The sequence below is a fragment of the Aulostomus chinensis genome, chromosome 10 (assembly GCF_037954235.1).
Source record: "Aulostomus chinensis isolate RoL2024-O1b breed Wild chromosome 10, RoL_Achi_v1.0, whole genome shotgun sequence".
NCBI lineage: Eukaryota > Metazoa > Chordata > Actinopteri > Syngnathiformes > Aulostomidae > Aulostomus > Aulostomus chinensis.
In genome coordinates, this window is record NC_141329.1 from 12,506,453 (window position 1) to 12,533,248 (window position 26,796).

The 26,796-nt window shown below is 39.5% G+C and overlaps 1 protein-coding gene across 4 annotated transcripts in view; it reads right to left on the reverse strand.

The window, feature by feature from the left end:
* Positions 1-844: 844 nt before the first annotated feature.
* Positions 845-26,796, reverse strand: part of LOC147254444 (RNA-binding protein Musashi homolog 2-like) — a 208,296-nt gene continuing 182,344 nt past the window's right edge. For 2 of the 4 annotated variants that reach the window (XM_086216098.1, XM_086216100.1), the window contains exons 11-15: positions 22,518-22,640; positions 16,484-16,681; positions 12,760-12,914; positions 10,403-10,478; positions 845-9,865 (exon numbers count right to left, since the gene is read on the reverse strand). In XM_086216098.1, coding sequence (XP_086072224.1) covers positions 10,437-10,478; positions 12,760-12,914; positions 16,484-16,681; positions 22,518-22,640 — 518 coding nt within the window. In that variant the 3' untranslated portion in view covers positions 845-9,865; positions 10,403-10,436. The remainder of the gene's footprint in view (positions 9,866-10,402; positions 10,479-12,759; positions 12,915-16,483; positions 16,682-22,517; positions 22,641-26,796) is intronic. The other 2 variants (XM_086216099.1, XM_086216101.1) reach the window with 2 other exon arrangements.

Genomic DNA, 26,796 nt, shown 5'->3' on the forward strand with positions numbered 1-26,796 from the left:
GAAAGTGGAAATTGAAAGAAGGCATACAATCACAGGAGTTTAGAGGTGGATCTGACCAGGCTAATAATATTACTTGCATGTAAATGTGGCAAAAAGTTCAAAAGCTCAGACAGAAATTTGCCCCTGCAGTGTGAAGCCATGTGTCGAACAAAAAAAAAGACCCTGTTGCACATTCAATTTCATTAAAGATACCTGTGGAATACCTGACTGGCTTCTCTGCTCTGGCCGTGTGACATTTGTTTCCAATGTTTGAGCACTTGACAAAGTGACAGTGTGAAAGAAACCTGGACCGAATTAAAAAAATGAAACTCTGTTGCACCTCCTCCCATTAAACTATGAGAGGATTATAATGTCACCTGGTTGGAGCAAAATCATGACAAAGCACTTCAGAAAACATGTTCTGACCTTTAGAAAAAGACCCAGAGATGAATTAGTTCATGCCAAAATCTCAAATGAATCCAAATGGTTTTGACCGTAAGAGTGTCACTGCTGAGAACACTCCGGATGCCAACCACTGTTGTAGAAACTGCACCCCATCTATCATCATCATCATCGTCTTACTGGGAAAGGTTTCACATTAGGAGTCTTATCACCAACTTCCACCCATGGTATTTATAAGACACATTGTCCCCTTCAGCTTCCCACCAGGGAGCTGACATAACACACAATAACATACAAGCTGGAGTCTCAGGAATCATTCAAATATATACCCTTGAGCCTTTCACATGAAGGACAAACACTATTTTTGGATTTCTTAACTTTTCTATTTATTCATTAAATTGTTATCCACTTTCCTTTTCAGCTGGGAACAGTACACACTTATCATTTAAACCAGAAAGCAGTGTCAGTTGTCTGTTTTTATAACCACACCTGAAAGTGGGTGAAAATCAATTTATTTCATTATTAACATTGATTTCTGGACCACAGTAGAGAATGGAAACCTTTCACAAGTAACGTTTATTATATCATCATCATCATCATCATCATAATCATCATCATCATCATCATCATCATCATCAAAATACAAATATAAAATTATACTTTCCACATCTGGGATGGGAGAGACCCCCATCAGTGTTTTTGTTTTTTTTGTTTGTTTTTTTTTTTAGATTTTTTTCTTTCAATTTTACAGCAGGGCTTTGGGCAAGCCGTACAAGACGTGAACCTGAAAGCTGCTTTCAGACAGTCCCGTTCAGTCAGCTCTCCCGTTTAAAAAGTCTGTTTACGTTAAAAAAAGGGCAAGTGGTTGGGAATGAACAAGGCAATCAGAATTCTCCAAATGAACACAGACAAACTACAGCTACATGATGATGAATGAATGACTGCACCACCTGTAAAAACATAAAACCTTCTTCATGTCAGCGGAGAGATGTGCCACTGTTACCATTAACGCTCCACAAGGATTTATTGTTTCAGTGTCCTGCACGTTCCAGTTCCATCATGGTACCACACAGGCAAAAGTTTACTGTGAGTGCAAAAACAATTTAGACGCATAAAAAATAAAAATGGGAATTTATTTTTATTGCCTGAATGAAAATCTGGATTTCACTTGTTACCCATGAGGACTGACTAAAATCACCATTTATTGCACAAGACAACTTCAGCCCACAATGAAACCTATTTATGTCTTTCTTGTGAATGGGAAGTCTTTATATTTAATATGAGTTAAATGCTTGCGATGAACACCCACCCACACAAAAAAAGTTTCCGAATGGAACTCCATTCATATATGTGTGTGTGTGTGTGTGTGTGTGTGTGTTTGTTTTTTAGTGAGGTATGGTACGTGGGGATGTTACTGCGACAGCACATTTTAAGAGGGCTAATCATCCCACTGGCATCAGATGCTTTCAAATGCGGCTATTCAACAGAGACTTCACAGCTGTTGTCAAGTCGTGTTTGTCTAGGCAATAGCAATTTCACACTGTCACATTATATGCTGGTTAGCATCTATCACATGAATATAATACGAATTTGGTGGGGCGCTGTCGCCTCACAGAAAGAAGGTTCCGGGTTGGAGTCCCGGCTCCATCACGGGATCTTTCTGTGTGGAGTCTGCATGTTCTCCCTGTTCCTGTGTGGGTTCTCTCTGGTACTCCAGCTTCCTCCCACAGTCCAAAGACATCAAGAGGGGACGAGGCTGATTGATACTCTAAATTGACTGTAGGTGTGACTGTGAGTGTGAATGGTTGTCTGTCTCTATGTGTTGGCCCTGTGATGGACTGGCGACCTGTCCAGGGTGAACCCCGCCTCTCGCCCGAAAGCTGCTGGGATAGGATGCAGCCCCCCCGTGACCCTTAACAGGATAAGTGGTAGAAAATGGATGGATGGATGTATGATTTGCAAACTACTTGTGGGAAGACTACTGACTGCAAGCACTGGACATTACACTGGCATGAATATCTAATATGTAGAGACAACCACAATATAGAAGACCCAGATAATGATGGACAAGGTAACATTGATAATTCTCCAGTGTCTACATAAGTATGCCATTTCTCTGAGGCTAAATTTATAATTGGCTGGAGTGGCAGGGCCACTTTAGTGTTGCTCAGTGAGGGTGGTAATGATCACAGTTGTGCGACTGGTCAGTGGTCGAGTTGTGGCTGCTGCTAGCCCAGAACAAATCAGCACAAAGACAGTGATAAAATTCAACTGTGTTCAACATGGTTGCCAAATTCCAAATAATCTCATTTTACAGCTTCACAAAAGTCCATTTCAGAGGGCATTTAATTCAAGAAAGAGGCAATACAGTAAAAGAATCTTGATTTAAAGTGATCAGCACAACCCACTTAAAAAAACATTTGTGGACTCTCCCTGCAGGTGAAACGGTTCAAGGACAGCTCCAGCAAATTCCCAGAGCTATAAACTATAATCTTAATTTTTTGTAATGCACTTTATATTTGAAACCAAATTTCAAAGTGCTACTGAGTGGACAGTCACATGTGAACACACACACACACACACACACACACACACACACACACACACACACACACACACACACACACACCAAGGTGCGTTGTGAAAAAAAAAAAAAAAAAAAAAAGGAAGAAAGACCAGCAACAGAACCACTTGTAAGCAGAAAAAGCTCTGTTGAAGATGAAAGTTTGAGTCCTTTTCTATGACTGGAACACACATCTTGCCTCAGCCAACAGACAAATAACAACAGAGCTGCTCTCTGTAGTGCTGGGGAGACAAAGCTCTTGTCCTAACCGGCACATGGACAGCAGATGCATCAGCTGACTGCAGGACAGGAGCGTCAGCTGGTGCTGTCTTTCTGGCAGTTATTATGGAGAACGGCAGCACTCTGCTGGAGTCACAAGGTTCATCAAAGATGGGAAAGATAAACACTTTAGAATAATTTGTGTTGTATTAGACTCAGCAGAAGAAGTGTTTCCTTGATATGATGGTCAATATTTCAATGATCCCTTGATTCATCCCCTGATATATTTTTAGGGTGAACTCTATAGTGCTCTTTGCTGTGGTTCTAAGCGTGTTTGTGTTCTTTAATTACAGATAGCAAGCTTCTGAAAATATTTTTTTGAAAGTGGGAAAATGAACTGTGAAAGTTGAGTAATTAAGTGCTGATAATTAAATTCCTCTAAAACACTGTTGAACCAAAACAGCCCAGTGAGTTTTGCTGAACTGAAAAAAAAAGAAAAAGAAAAAAGTTTGCTAGATAAATTGACCGCAATTCCAGTCACAACCACCCTGCCATATAACAGGTTGACCTATTCAAGTTTCAATTGGGGACACTGTTTAGAAATGATCATTTCTAAAATGTATACACATTGACAAATCTATGTGAATGCTAGTTCATACGTATATGTGGTGCATTTTAGACATATCACCTTTTTAAATGTAAATGCTGTGTTATGTGTAAACTCCCACCCATTTTATGCCTGTAATTTAATTGGGATTTTATGGATTCTGCCTCGGTGGGCAGAGGGTGAAGCCATCACACTATAACCAAATAAACATGACCTTGATGAAAAGGTGGTCTCAGTCCAGTTACAATAAACCTCTGGTATGGTCGGTTTCTTATACAAACACGACTAAAACTTCTCTACGAAGTTTGTACATTGTATTCGTGGATGCTAAGTGCGCCTTTGTACCCTTTGACCTCTACGCACAAGTAGACCCAGCCATGAGTGTGAGTGAGCCGTGTTTCAGTGACGAGACTGAAAGATTCAAGTTTAAGTGGATACGAGAGTACCGTCACAATACAACATCATCCAGGTTGATTGTTGTGTTTTCTCTTTCTCCAATGATTCCTTAGTCGAGAAGGATGCGTCACATTCATTAGCTGAGAGTAATGTACAGCAACAGAGCCATGCTACCTTAAAGTGCCAGCTATGAAATTAAAATGAGCTGTAGGTAGGAATGTGTATTGCAAACAAACAAGGTTTAGGATCAGCGAAAGGTAAACAGCTCATACTTTCAGAATCCTTTATTCAGGCTATTCAAACCACTTAGTACTCTATTACTGTGCCATATATCCATGGAGTCTGATAGAGCATCAATACACAGTACTGTTTACTGTATTTCAAAGGGCTGCTCAGTACAGAAAGTGGTAACTTTCACACTCATTCACACCTTCACAATGAGGATGTGCGCCGGAGACAGAGTCCTGACCCCTTAGTCACGAACTCAGCTGAGTCATGGAGCATTAAAGCTCTTGTTGTTTGATTCTACGCTTATTTTCACCAACAGATGAGACCTGTTAAACAGATGTGGTAGATAAAGAAAGGTAGCAGATGCATCAGGTTGGAATTTGCGTGTCGTTCGTGTGTCCGAGTGGAGGATCATGAGAGATGCGTTATTTGCAACTGCTGGAAGGTTCTCTCCCTCCAAGTATATCTCCATGCACTGTAACGTGAGCTGTTTTACCTGACTGATTGTATTTTAGTTCGACTACCCTCTGTTTTCTCGATTCAAATGTTTTTCATAATTCCTTATGATGGTTTTTAGATTTGGTGCAAAGCACTTTGAATTGAGTTATTGCTGAAATGTTTTTACAAATACACAAGAGCGACAAGACAGCACTGAATATATGCCTGTTTATGTTACAATGGATTATAATTATGAAACATGAATCAAAACAATATCTGATTTATGCAATGGAAAAGCAATTTTGGTTTGTTTCTAACTTGAATTTGAACTAGAACATTAATGAACTGTAACAATTGCCACAACCAGACGTAACGTTTTTTTTCCTCGAGTTGATAAGTCTGTAATTTTTTTGGAATCTACAATGTTATTCATTAAAAACAACAATAATAACATTTAACACTTTCCAGACCATCCAGTTCTGGTTCCCTAAATATAATTAAAGGATCATTTAGCCATTTTTAATAATCAAGCTCCATTATAACCATGAAATTGCTACAAAGAAATCCCATGGGGCATTTTTCCATTTACCAAAGTAATACAGCTTGCTGGACCACTGTTTAGTATTTTGACAGTACAGCAACCTGACCTTTATTATACACATCTTTCTTTTTTTTTTTTTTTTTGGCAAAGTTAGTATGCTACTGGTTAACTGGCTGATTATGGGATTGTTTATGCCACCTTCTCATGTGCACTGATGCCGGACCAAATTATGATATTATTCATGTTAGGGATCCATTTCATGATGTTGTCAAACACTTGTATAAGTCCTAGTCACCCACCATTACTTCCAAAAACTGTTTTTTCATTATAAAATAAATATAAACCCATGGTATTTCCAACCGAAAATACAATGTGAAGCTGAAATAAACTGGCAGTTGTAGAAAGCAGATTTATTATTCTAAAAAAAATCAAACAGGCAGGTGGGAGCTCAGTTAATTTAGCTTTGGGTGAGTGCACTTTACACGTGGAGGCTTTTTGATCGAGAACGCTTCGTCCTGTCACAGTGAGGACAACATCAACTGAAGGAAGACAAAGTTCTCCATCATTTTCTTGTTTAAAAATTTCCAGGTCCGTCATTGGGGTGATATCACACAGAGAAGACAGAGACAAAACCCTAAACTTCTCCCTCCATCCTAAAAAAAAGCAGAGAATTCTAAAAGGTATAAACGGTAGAAATTTGAAGAGCTGAACATTTTGATGGTTGGTTTCTACAGCTGAGAGTATGAAGGAGATGAAAAACAGAGGAAGACTAAATGTAAAGATTACACTTTTAAATCTGGTTACTGATGCGACAACATTGGATCGGTGCTAAAGTGAAACTTGAGGATTTATTGTTGAGTAACTGCAGGTATGACACAGTAATCAGAGTTTTATCCTGTCTATCGCTGTTATTCAGGTCACCACTGCTGCAAATCCGGAGATTATTGCATGTTTCTTAGGCTTTGTAAGTATTTTAGTCAAGATTAGATGAGTAGCGCTTCGCTCAGCAGGCAACTGGATAACAAACGTATATGTTTGTGTGATTAAAGTAGGAGCTGGTTACTCAGACGCTGATGCAGTAAAACTTAAATGTATGAGGACAGAAGTGGGCTGATGTAATGCTCAAGTGCACAAATATGAAAACTTGATTCAGGTAATTATATTTATAATAGTCACTATCTTATTATTAGTAGAATCATTCTTTTATAGTTATATGAAAATACGTCATTTATTTGATCAGTAAAATAAAATCTCGAATGCATTTAAACCATAATAAATCAAGGTGTTTTGCATATCTAGCATTAGCATTTAAGGTAGTATGGCACACCCCATTTTATAACATTCAAGGGTGGAGATCCAATTAATGCCTTGTTTACAAGAATAAACCGTACAGCAGGTCTTCCTTCAAATGTTTTCAGTTAGAACTTTGGTTCAGTGAAACCACTTGAGAGGAGCACGTACAGAGCAGAAAAAAACAAAAACAAAAAAAAACAGATGTAAATTTTTCCCCCAATGAAAAAAACAACTTCTACCTCACTACATTATCTAATGAGTACAAGCTAATAGTGTCTATTGTAAGTGCTACTACTACTAATTACTAGGAGAAGTGAGGAGACAAATGGGGTGACAGATTGAAAGGTTAACCAATGTGTCTATAGATCACTACACTGATATCAAAGACAGCACTATACAGAGTAACTGGGATTTCTTTTTTTCACAGATTACTGAAATACATTAAGGATCAACGGAAGATTATTGTAGAGGATGACAGGAAATGGAGAAAGAACTGGTTGGATGTACAGTACATCATATTATCATTGTTATATATATATATTATTCATATAATCATTGACAGCCACAAAAATATTGATACAAATCCCTTTAAGAAATGTAAATCATACAAGGAAACATACGTTTCTTTTTTAATCAACAATGTACATTTTTTAAAATCATTATTTGATTATTACTTTAAGTCCCCTTCTAAGAGACAGTCCAGCATTCAGCTTCTCGTGTTTTGTAAAATTAATTTGTAGAATATCTATATTAGCACAGAAGGGAAGAAAAATGTGTATACATTTATTAATTCATAAACCATTGGAAAGTTTGAAGAAAGATTGATTCTTTAGTCATAGCAAATGTATATTTACATAAAATGAAAGATTAATATTTCCATTTTCCTTTTTTGTAATGGTAGTATGAAGATCTGTCTATTTTCAGTCATGGTGATCAATCAGCGGTATGCAGGCTAGCTGGTGGCTGCCAAAATACGAATCCAGAAAAACAATCGAGTTCGAGAGCACGACATTCTGTTACATTCCATCGTAAGTCCACTTCAAATAGCCCACTAATGTGCAAAGGAGTTCTTCCTTTGTTCACAGTGTGACAACTTCACTTTGTTAAAGCTGTTTCACATCAAACACAAACTTCTGTCCAAAGGAATTCACTCGGAGGTTTGTTAAAACTGATTTTGTTTGTTCTTGTGAATGCCTGCACACCTCTGTGGATGAAGGACCATGAGTTCAATAGATTTCCGCCCGCGGAAATATAAGTGTGACCAGTGAAAGCTAGCAGATACTTAGCTTGCTGCCAAAAACGTCTTATTAATTTTGGTCAGAGAACATCCAAACGCAGCGATGACTTCCTCAACATTGGAGTCAAGTATATAGCTGGACATCACCCTGCAGCTGGGATGCAATGAACATGCTAACATAGCAGATATGAACTTGTCAGTGGGAAAGTGCTCATTGTTAGTGTCAGTAGGGATGCACGATAATATTGGCACATTATTGGTATCAGCATATTTTGGTTGCTCTCTTTAATATCTTGGTAATTATATCTGCCCAGTTTTGCTCAAGAGCCTAAGGAAACTATGTGGTTGATATAAACAGGTGACATTTCAGCATGTCAAAAATGTGGTTATCATATAAGCTTGTTTTTATACAGATAATACAGACATTGGAAAATATTGACTGTCGACTAAATTGGTTGTAATATATCCCCTATTGTGATAAAATCCAATATTGTGCATCCCTAAGTGTTAGCATGAAATTTTGGGTGAGTATTAATTGTTTTGTGCGATTTCCCCGGTAGACATTCTTCATCAGAGGTTCTTGTGTGGACTAAAGACAGATACTACTTTGCAATGTCTTCTTCTTTTTAGACAAAAATGTAACATAGCAACATGGATCATTTTGGCATCGCACTGGTGAGAAACAGCTTTAAGCCAGTCATGTTCTCCAAGTGTGTTCAAACAAGTCATCTGGTCATTATTACAAAACACACAGGGCTGAGGTAATGATCAAAACTTCTCCATTTCTCCATCTTCTTCTTCTTCTTCTTCTTCCTCAGTAAGAAACACAAAAATATACCAAACATGAAATATTGCCTTTTGTGTGACATCAGACATGTAAAGACCGTTACAGTACGTCAAATAAATGTCATCTTTGTGAAATGTAAGAGGACACAACTGTCTCGTCCCAAAAATGTCATTTGTGCTTTGGACTGATCACTGTTCATGCTACTGAGCTCCAGCGTCCCAGTCTTGCAGGAACGAGAGAGAGGAGCACATTTGTGTGAAACTGGTGCTCATGATGTGGTGAAACATGCTGGTCTTCATTTTGCCACTGATGCAAAGCAAAGCAACAGTGATACGATGGTGATGGGATAATCGTCTCAGGCCTTGCGCGATGGAGATGGGGTCTCTGGTGGGATTGACAATGTTCTCTTCAGCATTCGTGGCCTCTTCTCTTTCTCAAAAAAATATGAAGCTGCACTATCTGCAATGACTGGAGCAGTATTTACAATGAAACTTTTAAAATCAGACCTGTTATTAAAAGGAAAGCTGTTTCTATTTTTTTTTTTTTATCTCTCCCGTCAACAAAACAGTTATAAAACAGGACTATAAAAATATTGTAGTCCTCTTATTGCCAAAAGTAGGTACATATGGTGATCACTACACAAACCAAAGCTACTAAGTGTACTAGTGTGTCTTTTATTGTTTAGGTTACGTGAACAGAGACTCCAGTGAGCCATGCTGGTTCACATCAGACGCCTTTGAATGTGCAAATCTTTAAATCACCCAAAGATAAGTAACAAAGTATCCCAGTGGACGCACAATCAAAGAGTTGTGGTGACACACACTTTGCTCTTACTCAAGAATCAAAAGAAACTTTCACATAAATAATTAAATAATTAGAACCTGATATGTAAATGATCATTCTTGAGTTGAAATCAGAAAAGAAAAGTTATTCAAATGGAGGGAAAAAAAAACCAAAACAATAAAATAATCCAACTAAACCAGCAGATCTCTACACAAGGATACTGGACTGCAGTCAGATAGAACAGCAGGTCGGGCTTTATAGTACAGCAGACTTTCGTGTTTTTTTTCCGAGGTGATTTTTGACTTTTCTTTTCACGCTGTTCTTCATCAGGTGCCACCTCCACTCTGGCTCACCATGCAGACGCTGTAGTGGTTAGTGCTGGACAGCATCACCTGCACAAAGAAGCAGGTTACAATCTCTGGCCTGCAGTCCCTGGCCTCCTGAAATCGGCGACTGCTGGCAGGACAGACACAACCAGAGCCCGTCATTCATGTCAGCTGAAGCTTTCTTTCCTCTACAGGACACTCATTTGTCTCTGGGTAGTGTTGTCATACTACAGAAGTACAGTATCAACACAGAGCACCTGCAACGTTCACGGAACCACATTTGGCCAAAGACACAAAATGTGAGATTGCCTTTCAATATTCCTATTAAAAGAATTATCATGAAGGGTGTTTTGCAGAGATTAAAATTCCCTCTGGTGTTTTACTTGGAAGAATAATGAAAGCCATCACTGTTGTAAACACGTCAAAAACTTTTGTCTTTCACATCCTTTCTACAGTGTTGGTGGCACAAACTCTGCCATTCCACTAAAGGACCGCAGTAAATATGAAAGGGACACAAATGAAAAATAAAATAAGTTCAGAAATAGGCTAAAACAATGCAACAATAATGGACAAGTGTTGAAATAGGGAAATAGTACACAATACCTCAAATGAGACGACCACCAGCCTCTATTCGCTCTCAGTGGTATCCGTTTGTGAAAGCTGTTGCAATCAGTGGACCCTAAAATGTACAATTAGCATTGTGTCAGCGTGCATCTCTGGAGAAGGGAAGGAAAACCTCATACAGTACTGGTGAGTGTACTTTACTGAAAGTATGTGATGCCACTTTAAAGTATCGAACAAACTGAGTCTTCATCTTAGTGTCCGAGCAAAATATGAGCTCAATTTTGACCCCAAAAGCAAAACAGTCTCAGAGTTTGAAACTCAAGAATCCAAAAACAACAGTATCAGTAAAAGTATTGCTGTCTGAAAATGACAAATCACATAAATTTACTACAAACTAGTAAAAGAATTATATATTTGCTCTCAATCAAATTAAAAATCATATGGAAAGAAAACATATGCTGAACTAATCAGTAATGAGGGGAGATTATAAAATAATACACAGATACACTTTCCTTTTTCTGGAAACACTTCAACTGGAAAATAAAAATTGTAGAGATTAAAGGTGATTAAGAGGACTTCATACAAACAGTGACTTGTTTATTTTGCGATGTTCTGGGAATATCTGTAGGTTTTATCCCCAGTGACAATGAGGATTAAGGTACTAAATATATACAGACTATGTGGTGGGTTATCCATGGCTGAGGAGCCAGAAAGTGCTGAGAGACACACTAAAACGACGATCAGTATTCAGTTTCAGTATTGGGTATGTGGATTTACAGAATACATAGATATATAAATCTGTGAATGAGTCAGTCCCTTCAGGAATTTGTGGGGTTTACAATTTTGAAAAATTCTTGTCGTTAAACTCCATTGAATATTCACCTTAATGCAAACTAAAGCAAACCGCAATATTAGCAACTATCAAACCAGTACTTTAATACCATTTTTCAAAATACGTAAACGATAAGCTTTGCAATCTCCCTCTAGCTTTCGACTTCATTTGCACTGTGGTAAACTTTTGGGTTGAAAGATGACTCATTATGGTGGTACTTTTGGTTGTGACCTCCGTGATGCTGTGACCAAAAACTGCCTGCTAACTGTGTGACTGCTGCTACACCCTGTGTTAACTCACCAACCATTAGGAATGCAGCATTAAATCATTAATCATTCAATCATCTGTGAGTGCAACCGCACAGGCGTGCTAACAACCACCATGTTTACGAGTTATCTTTGCAAAAATTAGCATCTCAGTTAGCCTCCCCCCCAAGCTTCCATTCCTCTAATTTTGTCTGTAGCCGCTTGGAATTTTTCGTTTAAAAAAAAAAATTTTTTTTGTGTCATCGTTGCAGCAACGGGATGAATGCTGAGATTTAATTATGACACTACTGATGATGTGTATTGCCTCATAGGGTCTCATTCAGTGTATGTCTCATCACATGCTCTACATGCATCAGACTGACGATTCACCCAAGATTAGTGGATCTGTGCTGTAGAGTCTGGCTAGAAAGATAAGGTTGCAAAAATAAGGCATTATACACCTGCAGCTGAAGAACCTCTCTCACAATGTTTGAAATGTGTTAACTGTTTTGGTGCTCAAAATATTTTTTTCGGAGGTGTCCAAACTTTCTCCTACCACTGCCATGCATTGTTCACATGAATGTCCGGTGTGTTTACAGTTACTTGCACAGAAGATTAAAAAGGGGTTCAAAGTGCTACTGTGGTTTCGTTATGTTGGATAGGCCAGGGTGTGGTACCCCAGCTTTCATCAGCTTACACAATTCCATTCAGAAGTTCACAAGGAACATGGAAGGATTACATCAGCAGGCCCAGCATCAAAGAGCATGAAGAAACCTTTTTCATAACTGTACTTGCAAGTAGCATATTAGTCTTTTTAATAGAAACTGTGCTCTGCAGGGGCTTCTAGGAATCCTGGCTGGATATAGTACTTAAGATACTGAAAATGAACAAACGTTTGAGAAAAATCTCATATAAGAACAAAAACCTTTCCCTGGGCCTGTTGGACACATGAAGAGAGGTGACACATCGGGAAGGTGATGTGTGCTCAGAAAAATCAGAGGCACACTGAGGTAGAGGTGTGAGTTTGAAAAGGGAAAAGGAGACAGGGTGGATCCCTGAACCTGACCTTGAACATCAAGCTCTTATCAACCAAAGACATTCTTAGGAGACAGGAAGGGGAGTCAATAGGATTGCACACCATGACAGAATTATTGATTCAACTGCTGGACAGTCCAGATAATCTCTATGTCACTTTACTCCTCTCTATCTCACATTCTTCTTTGCTGAAATGAGGATAAGTAAATAAGTGATGACTTTAGCCGAGAGGAGTTAGTGGACATATGTGATGATTACGATGGTGATAAAATTGATATACTCACAGCAATACTGTGGCTAAAGCCAGAACCTGGCTGAGGGCTGGTGGCACTGATGTAGTTGCCTACACCCGAGTCCTGACTTGTAGGGCCATACAGGTCAGCTACAGGACCAGGGCTGCTGGCACCAGGAAAGGGTCCGGGCCGCGTTGGGTTGGATCCTGTTAAAAAAGGGACCACCAGACAGATCATTCAGGGAAAATAAGGGCGCATTTCCACTGTCTCACTTCTGCTTGGGTCGGGTTGGTACGGCTCGGTACGGGTGTGTTTCCACCAGCACTGAGTACCACATCAGTGTGGGTGGGCTCACCGGCTGAGAGACAACAACAATGGACGACATGGAGGCAGCGTTATGCCTGTTGCTCGATCAGTGGTTTTTGCTTAAACTAAAATAAAGGACGCCAAACAGGCAAGGCTACAAGCGGCGAAACAGAACACCCAAGAGAAGTAGAAAAGAGTTTACCAAGCAATTGACCAGTATTCCGCTGAGGACAAGATGATAAGAAGTAGACGACGTAAGCGGGTAAGTTACCCAGTCAGCGCCCCACTATGTGTTTACGTCCCATTTTAGTCCCCCCTTGGCCCGCTTGGAATCCCAGCGGAGCAGGGACCAAAATGATAATGGTCAGTACCGTGTTGGGGCCAGAGGAAACGGGGCCAAACCGACCAGACCTCACCTGACCTGAATCGCAGTGAGCCAGTGGAAATATGTCCTAAAACTTAGGTGGCAGTCAGAGAAGAAAGGTGACTATGATATCATTGACAAGAAGAAGAAGAAGAAGAAGAAAAACAGGATTTTGAGAGATGACAGTCTATTCATAGTCTTTTCATACTGTTATGTTTTAACTATTCATTTCATTCATCATTATAATTCAATTGTACATGGGATTCTATACTTGATGCCCCTGAACTCAGCACTGATGAGATGACTCATGCATCTTATTTGGAGTACTGGGTAATGATTTATTAATAGATGGCTAATGTCAGGCTCTCTCTGAGGGGTAGGGGCATTAAGACTGCTTGTTTTTGGTCCGTCCGTTTGTCTCTCTCAGTGTCTCTTCAGGTAGTTCTTCAAGTTTTGTCTAAACGTCCACTTGAACTCTTAGATGAAATGAAATTTTTGGTGGTCAAAGGCAAAGGTAACTGTGACCTCATGTCTGTCCAATTCTTGTGAAGGCAGTATCTCACTAACAGGATAATTGCACATAACTCTATTATGACAGGGACAGATTGTATTGTTGAAAAGACTAATATGGGAAACAAAATCAATGAAAGGATATCCTATTTTGGTATAGCTCAACACATATTTGAGTAAATCTGCTTGCAGGAAGGCACTCAATGGGGCGCACAACTCCAGTGCTTTTGTTTTTTATTATTTTATAGGTATCTTTTAAATACATAGCATTTATTACGCTCACTATTTTTTGTCATTATCATCTGAATATGTCATATTTATTAATATTACTACTTATTTTTCACATCAGCAGGACAGCAACAATAATAATAATAATAACAATAATTTGTTGCATTTTTACTGTTTTGTGATAAAAAAAAAAGAATATGTATCCAATACTCCACCAACTCCTGCTCTTTTTGTCTTGGAAGTCTCGACACCCCGTTGAATTATATTCTATGAAAGATGTAATATTCCTACATGTGTCAGTTTGTGCTTGTTTCTTTCTACACCATGCAAATGTGAAAAACAAAATATCTGGCAAAAACTCCTCTCACCTTCACTAGTCACTGGTTTTGATGCTCTGCACTGTCAGATGTGACTACCAGGCAGTTTATGAATGCCTGGCAGACATTACTCAGGGGATTGGGGCACAACACCCCTCATCTAATCAACACCTGTCGCCCCTACACTTCACCACACCCATGTCCCCTCCCCCTCTATAAATCCCCTCGCTCCTCTCTTGACTCTTTTAAATATATGATGGTGATTATCTTCTACTAAGTGCTTAGAGTATTGGACCTAGCCTGCTGCCTGACAGGCAGGAAATTACACAGAGTGTACAGGGAAATGTGTGATTGCAGGGGTGAGCTGCATTTGTACAGACTCGCATCACAAGGGGGAGCAATGCTGAAGAAGAGAGGAAATACAGACTGCCACCCATTTTTTTTTCCAGGAGAGAAAGTAGATTGAAGTTTTTGAAATTCCATGTTTTTAATAACATGTCTTCATGAACCAGTGCTAATGCTTAGAGGACACTCAAGGATCCTGTGGTCTGGGGGCACATCCCCCCGCAGCCACAGCATGTGCACTATATGTAAATAGGGTGCCCAAATATCCATCCATCATTTGAGAAAAAAAGCATGGCCCAGCTAAAAAAAAACAACATTCTTTGATAGAGCCTTATCCTTCTCACCCCACGGAGTTGCAAAGTCTGAATCACCCACTACTTCAATGAATGTCATTTAGCTTTTTGTGCCATACCTCAGTGTTATCCTCAGTTTAGCTGACCAGTCTTGTCCGGAAAAGATCGTTAGTTTGGGAGAAGCACGGCCAGGGTGTTAGTTTGTGTGTCATAGCCATTAGCTTACTTTGTAGCACAAATTGCTAACTCCACTCAACTCCTGGGATAATAATCCAAAGTAATTCATGGTGATCTGACAATGTCTGCTGGGATCTGCATGTGAATATGAACTCCACCATTTCAATGCCATTCTTACTAGGCCATGAGCTTACATTCTAGAATAAACAATGGTAAAATTAACACAAATGTAATGAAGACCTTTTAAGGCAGCCCCAAAGTGCTACGTTACTACCACTACCATCATGATGGTGGCAGAAATATATTGATTCCAAAAAAGAATATGGGATCTGCCCTTTCTAGCAAAAACAGCTGTCTTCACCACATTGGCCCTGATACTACGTCAGTCTCAGCGCTAACATGGTGTTGTGACATTCCTCCTGAACAATGAAGAAGAAGACAAGTTCTTTAAGAATTGAAAGAAGAAGGGTGTGGCTCAGTTCAAGTCACTTTCTTTGTTTCCCAGTTACAAAGCCAGGGTTGTGTTTGAATTGAACTTTTTTTCCAGCATGCAAACATGAATGACTCCACCTTCAAATCTATTTTGGGAAGGAATCGCTGACATACTCCATGAATTAAAAAAAAAAACCCCAAAACAGTTAGAGTAGATTGTTTCTCAGTACAATAAAAACATTAGAAATAGCTTCTATATTTACATGCACACAATTGACTCGTCGTTCATTTAATTCAGTCGGCATCAACACACTCAAGTAAACTTTGGTAACCGTAAAGAATATCCTTTAATCTTAAATCTTACAGAGAAAGCACAAAGATATAGTTATTTGCAAAGAAGTCTCTTTATTTCACAATTTTTTCAGGGAACTAAAGAAATAACCAAAAGCCTAAACATGCAAGCCTCCACAGACAAACATTTACTCTCTCTTTTACTCCTATTTTGCATTCGTTTTGATATAATAACTCATGCAGTAATGCCAAATAGTATTTGGCAAATACACAAGGGACACATTCTGTTAGATCAGCTTTCATGTAAAGAGTCTACATGAACAATCCTCCAGAGGCAGTGTTGTGAAAAGCATAAACTGTACTGCAGGCACATTGCCAGTAGTTCCATGGTGTCATGCTTCACTGCCTTATCATTACCCTCCACACTCCTTCTGTCTCTCTCAAAGGATTGTCAATGATGCTGTGGCTCTTAAATGCATATGAAGGAGGAGCAGAGACATGAAGGTACACACCTGGGCACTTAAAAGGGTCCGGGCTGTGCAGGTGGTGCTGAAGGGAGGTGGGAGAGTTGCAGGCTGAGCTGGCATGCTCATTGGGTAGCATCTGAGCAGCCGTCTGGGGCCCGAGGGAGCCATAGTCAGCCAGGGAGTAGGGTGCTCCTCCCCTCATGTCGCCGCCAGCTGCAGAGTACAACCCATAATCAGGGAGCCCTGGGAGACAGGGGAGAAGTGGGGGTGGAGGGTACGGCTTTCATTGACTTTTACAATAATGATGAGGCCTGTAAATTAATATTTGAAATTTCGAATCAAAATAACCCCAAACATTAAATTGGAATGCAGGTAAAACTAAACTAAATGAAAGAAGAACAATCACGTAGAGAGTTACACTGAGCTGTTTGGAAGCAATTTGGATTTTGGTTGTTCGATCAATATGAATATTATACAGCACTATGAATATTACCTTATCATTACTAGTCTGTACAAAATAAAGCTGTGGAATAACATATCTATTACAAATAATATTTAAAAAAATAAGAATAGGTTGTTGTCAAAGCTGGCAGAAAAAGTTCTATCAATTCTGCATTGTGGTTTTATGGTACTGTGTTGTGTGCCTGTCACCTGTGACCTTTGACCACGAACATTTTTTCATGTCAACCTTGACCTTGAATCCCAGTTGATTTCTGTACGTAATTTGAAGAAACATCGCCAAGGTGTTCATGTGAGGTGAAAGAGACTTTTGACCACCAAAAACCTTTCAGTTCAACCTTGACTCCCAGTGGACAATAAAGCCAAATTTCAACTAAATGTGTTGATACTGTGCTCAGGGAAAATGGGACTTTCCACATATAACACATACATTCAGACAACCCGAAAAAAATAACGCCTTCAGCTTTTATCTGCATGGAAGTGTAAAAAGTAGAGGTTACTGGATTGTCATGTTGAGGTACTTCTCTCTGAGTTACTCTCTCCCAGACACAAAGCATTATTTTTTGAGCATATTGAAAAAAGTCAGTGGAAGGCAGGAACATCCATCCATCCATTTTCTTCCTCTTATCCTGTTAAGGGTCATGGGGGGCTGGAGCCTATCCCAACTGCCTTCAGGCGAGAGGCGGGGTTCACCCTGGACAGGTCACCAGTCCATCGCAGGGCCAACACATAGAGACAAACAACCATTCACACTCACAGTCACACCTACAGTCAATTTAGAGTATCAATCAGCCTCGTCCCCTCTTGATGTCTTTGGACTGTGGGAGGAAGCTGGAGTACCAGAGAGAACCCACACAGGAACAGGGAGAACATGGAGACTCACACAGAAAGATCCTGTGATGGAGCCGGGGCTCGAACCTGGAACCTCCTTGCTGTGAAGTGACAGTGCTGAAGGCAGGACCAAGTATGTAAATAAGTAGTTAGCACAATCACCTGTTTGCTGTCACATGTGCTTTTGTTTGGGTGCGTATGAGATGTTGCTGGTGCACATTGATCTTGCAGACTCAGAGATAACAGCCCACAAGCACTCATGGGAATACGTTTTTCAGGACATGTGGCTGCACAATATCCTTAAAGTAAAAAATCCTGTTTTCACAACAATCTCTTCATCCTATGGAAAATCTAAGACTCACTTTACTGACTATTACAGTTAGAAGACTAGGGCCCCTTTTTAGTTTGGATTGTTGTGGGTTTTTTTCTCTGTAAAAAGAAACAGGAGCTGGATCACAGACTAATTTACATAAAGAGCAATTCCTTGCAGCTTAATATGAATAGAATGGCAGCTCATTTACAACCCAAATATCTAATAGATGATAAAGTGTCAAGCAAATCATTCCATATTTTCCATGAGTATATCCATTTAATGCTGTACTTTATGCTACAGTTCATAGGGAAATATTGTATTTACACTCAACATCTATTTGACTTGAAAAACTGGTTTGAAGAATACAACGAAGTGTGTTTTCTGACCGTTTTGGCATCTGACATTTTAAAATGAGTAGTGTGTAATTGAGTTCACATTTTACATGTTGTTAATTTGTCAACAGATCCACCGAACAGTGATTTTATACTCTAAACCTCTGTGGTTTCATTTCAAGATATTTTTGAATGGCCTAAAAAAAAAAAAAAAAAAGACAGATCCAAAATAGATGGATCAGAACCATTTTGTGTCTACTTTCGTCTCCCAAAGATCTCATGTCCCTTCAGAGTGATCTTAAATAATCACTTTAGTGCTCAATTAAAAGTGAAAATTATTCAAGATGACTCTGAGGGGACATGAGACTGTATGACTGTTGTACCATAAATGGGTTTCTCGATACTTCATAAAGGAAAAACAACATATATTATTCATTTTCTTTTACAAATAATATAATAAAATTGATAATATTCATTTACTTCAAAGTCCATATGAAGGTATTACTTTAGAAATATCCCTTTATGGTACATTTTTAATTGATAAAAAAGTATAATTGATTTGCAATTACAATGAAAAGGGTTTATCTTTGATTTGTGTTGTACGAGCTGCAACACACAGGGGCAGTTATTGGTGATACAAAGGGAGTGTTTGTTACTTGAGGATGCACCCTTGTTTTCACCTCAGTTAGTTTTTTGGTGGGCCATGAACAGATATGCATGAATGGCATAAATGTGCATGCATTTGGCAACTCAGCCCCTTTTGTTTCACATTTGCACTTCAGAAACACATCAGAGGCAACAATGACGGCTATGTGGATGTGAAATGGTTTGGAGAAAACAACTTCCTTGCCTGTCTCGCCTCTCGAGTACACAAGAAGCTCGAGCATTAATTATCTACTTCAAAGTACAAGGGAGCTTCTGATCACTGAGAACTTTGAGACGTGTCCAGCAAGTACAGATTCCATCAGCTGTATAGATTCAGGATCTTCCTAACTCACACTCCTGACACTCCATGGATTCAGTGAACAATCCTGTATGACAAGAAACTAAATACTGGCTGAACTATACAGGCAATGGTGTCATGGAAAACATTTATAGCTCCCTGACTCATGGCCTGCAAAGATGGCAGCCAACCCAGCTACACTGGACTGAGATCACGCCTTTTACCTGACAAAAAAAATCTAATTAAAAAAAAAAAAAGACCTAAAAAAGAATGCATCCACAGAACTTTTAGAAAGGTGCAGAATAAAAGTCTAAATTTACCCAGAAAAATATGATAATGGTGAAATGCTTATTTAAAAAAAAAAAACGAATGAGCCCAAAATGTTCATAATATTTACATTCCAGCAAGTTGGCTGGCCGTCGTTCAGGATCTCTGAGACAACAGCACAAACACATTGATATCAGCACAAACACATTGATATCATGTGCAACCTATGTGTCGTCACAGGAGCTCCCCAGCAGGAGCTCAGGAGTTGCCAGGTGTTGGAATAACCAGAGAAGTGGCTGAGAAACATTTGTGTTTCATCAGTTCTTCCTCTCAAATCCTGCCTGACCAACAAAGGAGCAAGATGAGGGTCAAAATTGGCTCAGCATTTCTATTGTGGTCTAAACTGAAAGACCGAACGAGGCTGAAGAGCCATGCTGAGGTCACCATTTTTCTGTTGGACAGGTAAGCCAACATTTGGTAACTAACATTAGCAATTGCTCAAGTTACCATCTTTAGCCTCTGACAGGTTCATGTTATTTTTGTGTGACGACAACACAGAAAGTATTTTGATGAGGTAGACCAAATTGTCTTATTACTGCTATTCCAACTCTGGCCATGCGTGATTAGTTGTTTCATGAAAAGAAAGTGTGTGGTGTTCGGTTTTGGTTGGCCAGAAAATATTAGTCTGTGTATATGCAGCTGATTAGAAACCTGTTGAAATATTTGTTTGCTGACGGCAGACTGTGGAATCCAGTCCAGGATACAACAGCAGTGATCGCTTGACGTCATCATTTGTTGTGTTTGATCTGCTTTGTCATGTAGAGAGATGAATTCTGGTGTGAGTGGCTAAATCCTGCACCAGAAAGAGGCTTGATGAACTTTATTCCCATTGTGTTTACATGACTGTTTGAAATGTCTGATTGTTTATAGTGATGCTGTCAGACATACTTCCACGGAGAGACGATGCATTGACCCTCATGCTACACAAAGACATGAACATCCGAGGAAGAAGAGGGCTAAATGGCCATATGATCAATTAGCATTAAATTAAAATTAATGTGGTTCTGATTCCACATAAAAAAGTCCCCTTTGCAGTACTAGTATGGCCACCTGGATGCTTGGTTTGGCATCCCTGTGCGTAAGTGTGTTACAAAGTATCACTTATGCTGACGGAACACTTTGGTCAGCCGACGGTGTTTTAAATGCACTGCAGTGGTAAATCTGACTTGACTAATTTAATGTATTGAGGGAATATTTTCTGGTGACACACTGACTCTGGTCCAGACAGCTTTTATTTTCAATCAAATACATCTGAGTGGTTGACCATTTCCAAAACTTTGGTTTGTAATGTGTCATTAAGGAAACAAGGTGGGTCTGGAGGTGAGACCAGTTGAGAACCACTGGGCTAGAGTAACAGTATGTACCTGATAACACTTGAGCATACGTGAACTCACATACTCCAGTCAGGAGGGTTATATACTGTAAAGCATGAATAATATTGTAACCCTTCTGCGACAATGTTCCTTAGTAGGACAGAGGGAATTCACAACATATGTATAAAAGTAATTCCTGTGGGCTAACAGCTTAGGCTTCACACTGCTCTGAACATTCTGTTTCCATCCCTTGTTTATACTTTCATGTTGTGACGTCAGCTCATTACCGGTGTCTTTATACGCTCATCAGTTTCAGTCACAGCACGCCCACTGGGGATGCTGCCCTGGGGCTGGATTTCAGAAGTTGGCCAATTGCAAGTAAATGGGCTTTCAGGAATGTAGGCCTTTCACAAACACTTGCTATAACAGTTTGTTCAAGACAGAAGATGAACTGTTGGGAGGCATAAAGAGCCAGTATATGTCAGAACATAACTACTGTTAATACAAAGCTATTCTATTAAGTCCCAGAGTAAAAATATAGAATGTGCAAAAGTTCAGCATATATATATATATATATATATATATATATATATATATACTGTATATATATATACACACATACGTATACATATATGTATGTATATATATGTATACGTATGTATATATGTATATATATATATATATATATATATATATATATATATATATATATATATATATATACATACACACACACACATATATATATATATTTATATATATGAACATATTCAAACATAACTTGCATCACCTATGATGTCTTGTATAAAAGAAAAAGACAAGTAGAAGGATTTGGGTTCACGACGTTCTTTAAAAAAGTTCAAAAAGTTAGGAGAACCCGACTTTCTGTTACTTGAGTTGTGTAATTTTAAAGAACCATTTAGACACTTTCATGAGTCAACATCAGGGTGACCGTCTTTTGGATTCTCAAAGAGGACAACACTAAGTTTTATCAGTTCAGAGAGGTTTTTTTTCAACCTTAGTGGTGAGTCTCTCCTCACCTCATTTGCCATGTTTAACAAGAGTAAATTCCTGTACATTTGGGTGGAGTTTGATTGGCTTTCAAGGATGTCTGAGGGCACTTGCAGAAATATGGTCTTTTTGTCCTCCTTATTACTGCAAAGAACTTCCTGGATCTGCATGTTTCTGTGACAGGGAGATTCGTGCAAGACTGCAGACAACTGATCTGTGCCTGCTACCATCCAGAGAAAGCTGGAAAGGCTCCAGTTCCTCCATCAGGGGAGTGTGGATGAGAGGAAGGTGGTGGGCATAGCCCTGAGTACATTGACCACAAGGGACCAGGTTTATGGAGGAGGAAAAGGACAAAGCTGCCTTCAGACACAGTTTCTATTGCTACCTGGAGGATGTTGCCTGTCTAAACTGCTGGGTTTGTTGTCAATCACGTGTTTGACCTGGGGTGAGGTTTTTCCATGCTAGACTCTATATGTGTGTTTGTGTGAGGTGTCAGAAAGAGAGCATGGAGGGAGCGTCAGGCCACACAGAATACAGACAGAGCGTTTACCTGCCCCTGCATTCTGCCCATATGCCATGTAGCTGCCGCCTCTTCCACAGGTCCCCCTACCTGAGCCGCGTGCTGCTGCTACTGCCGCTGCTGCCACTGGCCCATAAGCTGTCGTTGGGAAGCCTGAGAGGGGAACAGAGACGACAGACCTTTATTAATTTATTGTAACCGCATAGTAGTCTTTAGCACAACACCAGAGGCTCCACAGTGAGGTTGCAATGTCATGATTTCACTGTGATTATGTAGCACACACCCTTTGGCCTGTCAACCATAAAAACAAAAACAAAACCAAAAAAGAAACATATAACCTAACATGAACATCTGTAGAGCAAGACCCTGCAACCTTGGACAAACCTTAACAGAGACAACAGGGAAGTTCCCCAGATGCCAGTAAAAAGCTAGCGCCTGATCCAAATTTTTCTCCCTCAACACACAAACAGATGAAAAACTTGATATACAGTTGGAAGGGATGTGGTAATGATTTGGCCCTCATATTCACTGCTGGAATCTAAGTTGCAAGTCCTGTTCTTTTCATGTGAAAGCATGTTTATGAAATGACAATAAATAAACCAAGAGCCTTGATAAAATATGGCTTTGCATATCTAACATTACATGATGTGTTTTCCTGACCTGGGAAATCCATTCAAGCATCCTAAGGAATCTGGAAATTCAATCTGAAATTCAGGCTTGCCGCTCCATCCTCTCTCTATTTATCAGGAGGGAAGCGTCAGCGGTGAGAAGCAGCTGCCAGCAGAAGATGACTGAGTGACTTGAACAAAGTAAGATTAGTCAAGGTTAATGATCAGACAGGGCCAGCGCCTTGTTGGCACCCTGAGATGCTTGCCATCCAGGAAAACCCTATGCAGCATTAAATCAATTTCATGGACCCTTTATTGCTGAAAAGATAAAGCCAGTGTTTAGAATTTAGATTGTAGTGGTTTTCTGGGCCATGCTACTTATCTTGTCCTTCGAGGGCTTCTGGAAACTGGGACTGGGGATGAAGACGGTGAAAGAGCCCAAAGGACAAACAAGCATGCTATAGAGGTTATTTTTGGATTTCTTTTCTATTCCTCTACATTTAATCTATATTTCAATTTCGCCCTCCATGCTGTCCCAGTTTCCTTTGCTTAGCAAATGTGGGTTCTTATTTCAACATCTCTTTACCATTTCTTGGCTCTCTGTAATGTTTGTTTGACGCACAGTTTTGTGTATTGTAAATGGAATGAATGGCATATGGCAATGTAGTCAGTGCCTCCAGTATCATCCCTCATTGGTTATGCTATATTTTCAGGGCTCATTCTTCTCTGAAAATAGGAAATGGAGGGAAGCTGAGCGTTTGGGATGGAGAACTGTGATTTAGTGTCCACTTAGGAACAGTGATTGTGTTCCTCTAGGCATCATCGCCATCACCCAATGGAGACGCAGTCCATCTTTGTTAACCAAGCCAATACCCCAGTGAAATAGTGCTATCTGGGAATGGAGGGGGGATTTTCAAGAAATGGAAGGCCCCACTGGAAATCTCATTTTCTATTATCTTGGGATTGGATTATTGGCCTTATGGGAAAAGATGAGACAGGCAGTTGTAAATAGATCAAACAACTAACATAAATTATTTAAAAAAAAATTGACACCAAAATATAATATTCATATAGAACTTACTGATTAAAGTATGTGAAACAGCCTTCAGCACTTGAAACAAGGAAGACCCTCACTTGTATTATTGCCTAATTAAAGGACCCATGAAATGAACACATGAGTGCTGTATGTTTCTACATACAGTATTTACCTGTTCAGGTAAAATCATGGAGATAGGGAGGGACTTGGAGTTTGATTGGTGTTTACATAATGCAATAGTGGTGAATGTGCATAATTACCTGCACATGATAGAGGAGCAGAGAAGAGACTGATTGGGGTACCTCTCAGCTACCAAATTTTGGTATATAATTACATTATTTGTCCCTTCAGACCATTCAAATATTGTCAAACTAAACAGATCAAACTGTGGCAGCCGAATGGATGTTTTAGGAAATTTCCACTGGATGCAGAATTAATAGACACTGATTTCAGGAAACCTTTAAAAGAGTTCAGTGTGGACAGTGTGAACATAGTCAGCATAGTCTGAAAACATGACTCATCTTGACCTTCAAATGCTTGTGCCCTGAAGCTCAACTGATGATGCTAAAAACTATCACTGTATAAAAATATAACGTATGAACTATTTTGCTCCTCGGCAATATTATTTTGTACACAATTGTTCAGGATTAAAGATGTGGACAACATGGCGTCACTTGACAAGAGCCAAAGGGAGAATCAGGCCCAAATGCAAACTGTATGAATGCTTAGAATTCTTAAAATATGTTATTTGTGGTGAGCAATATTTCAGTGAAAGGCTGGTTGCATTTGAAATCCATCCATCCAACATTTTCTACCACTTATCCTATTAAGGGTCGCGGGGGGCTGGAGCCTATCCCAGCAGCTTTGGGGTGAGAGGTGGGGTTCACCCTGGACAGGTCACCAGTCCATCGCAGGGCCAACATAGAGACAGACAACCATTCACACTCACAGTCACACCTACAGTCAATTTAGAGTATCAATCAGCCTTGTCCACATTTGCATGGGAGAACATGCAAACTCTACACAGAAATACTTCATTCCCCGAGCTGGGGCTCGAACCCGGAAACTTCTTGTGTAACCACTGCACCACCGTGCTGCCCTTGCATTTGAAATTTCTAATATTTTTGTTCAGTCCTGATTTAAGCCTCCTTATTTTCCAAGAAAACCAATTTTCAAGTAAGTCAGTCAATCTTAGAGTGCATGGTTCTGCTGCCTTATCTTTCTGATTCACAAAGCTAGTAAATGAATGAAGTTCATGTATTCATGTGAATTGAAAATCTGCTGAGTAATTGTTGTTGTACCATTGTGAAGGACGGTTACATGAATGGATGATACAAAATATTACAAACCTGGTGAATGATAGCTGAGGTGATAAACCAGATGGTGGATGAGATCCAAAGTTTTCCTGATAAAACTTATGCATAATAAATGCTACCATTTCTTGTTGTATCTTCTTATCTTGATCTGTATATGTCTGATAGAATCTGTCACAACACAGCATGAAAAGCCCGTTTGTGGGAGCAAATGAATGTTAATGAGTTTTGTGCATCAGTTCACTGTATTGATGTCTCCAACAGATTGTATCAAACACATCCTCCTCACTGTACAGCTGTCAGGCTGAGCGTAGACCTTGGGAGTTGTAAGGTCATTCATAGAAAGTACATGGCCGTCACTGGTGGATGCTTGAAAAAAACAACCTCGGGTAATAAAAGAAAAATAAAGGGGCCATGCTGGTCCATCATAGAATTTAAGTAATTTGTTTCATAGAAACATGTCACATATGCGGCGTACTTTATCTGGCACTGTGAAACAATACAGTGCTCTGCAGCATCCTGCCACTGATTATCACCAACAAAAACTTTGCTGTGTGGACAGGAGGCCTCACTGCCACCGATATTCATTTGGAAAACAAGCATTGTTTGCATTGCTTCTTGTGGATTGATCTCAATAAGTATGATTCTATATAAAAAAAATTAGGATGGAGTCATTTGATCACTCCAGGAAACAGGAAGGACTATAGATGTGAATTGAGTCCACTCTCCTATGAGCAGGAAAGCTAACTTTCACATACAGACAGACAGACAGACAATAAAACAAAGAAGTAGTATTTACTCTTCTTCTTCTTCTTCTTCATCTGTATTCTAAAAGGCATTTAGTCTGAAAGGGGACTAAAGGCCTGAAAAAAGGGGCTCACTTCCCCATAGCCATTAATATCAATGTGGTCCTCTTTCAAGAGTGAAGAGCATGTGGATAAAAATGCTGTTTCACAGGTAACAAATGTGTGAATGTGTGTGAATGCATGTGTGTGTGAGCCTCAGGATGTTGGCATTTTCATACTTTTCCAAAAATGCCCCATCATTTGTGATATGTGGAGAGGATAGTGAGAGCAGGCAGTCTGGAGCACTACAGTGCATTATCCTCAAATTGCTGAATGTGCAAACACGCACAAGTGTTGTTTTGCCATCACTTCTGATGATAAGACTTACTGCAAACATGACCACTATCTGCTGAACTCTTTCCTTAAACAAAGTATCTTATTTGTGGCCAAAAGTGAGGTGGATTCTTGCAATGACTGATTTATATCCTCACAGGGCCATGAACACCTGATGTATACAAACACACCCAAGCCGGGGCTATTTTGGGTGCCTCCAGTCAGAGCTAATGG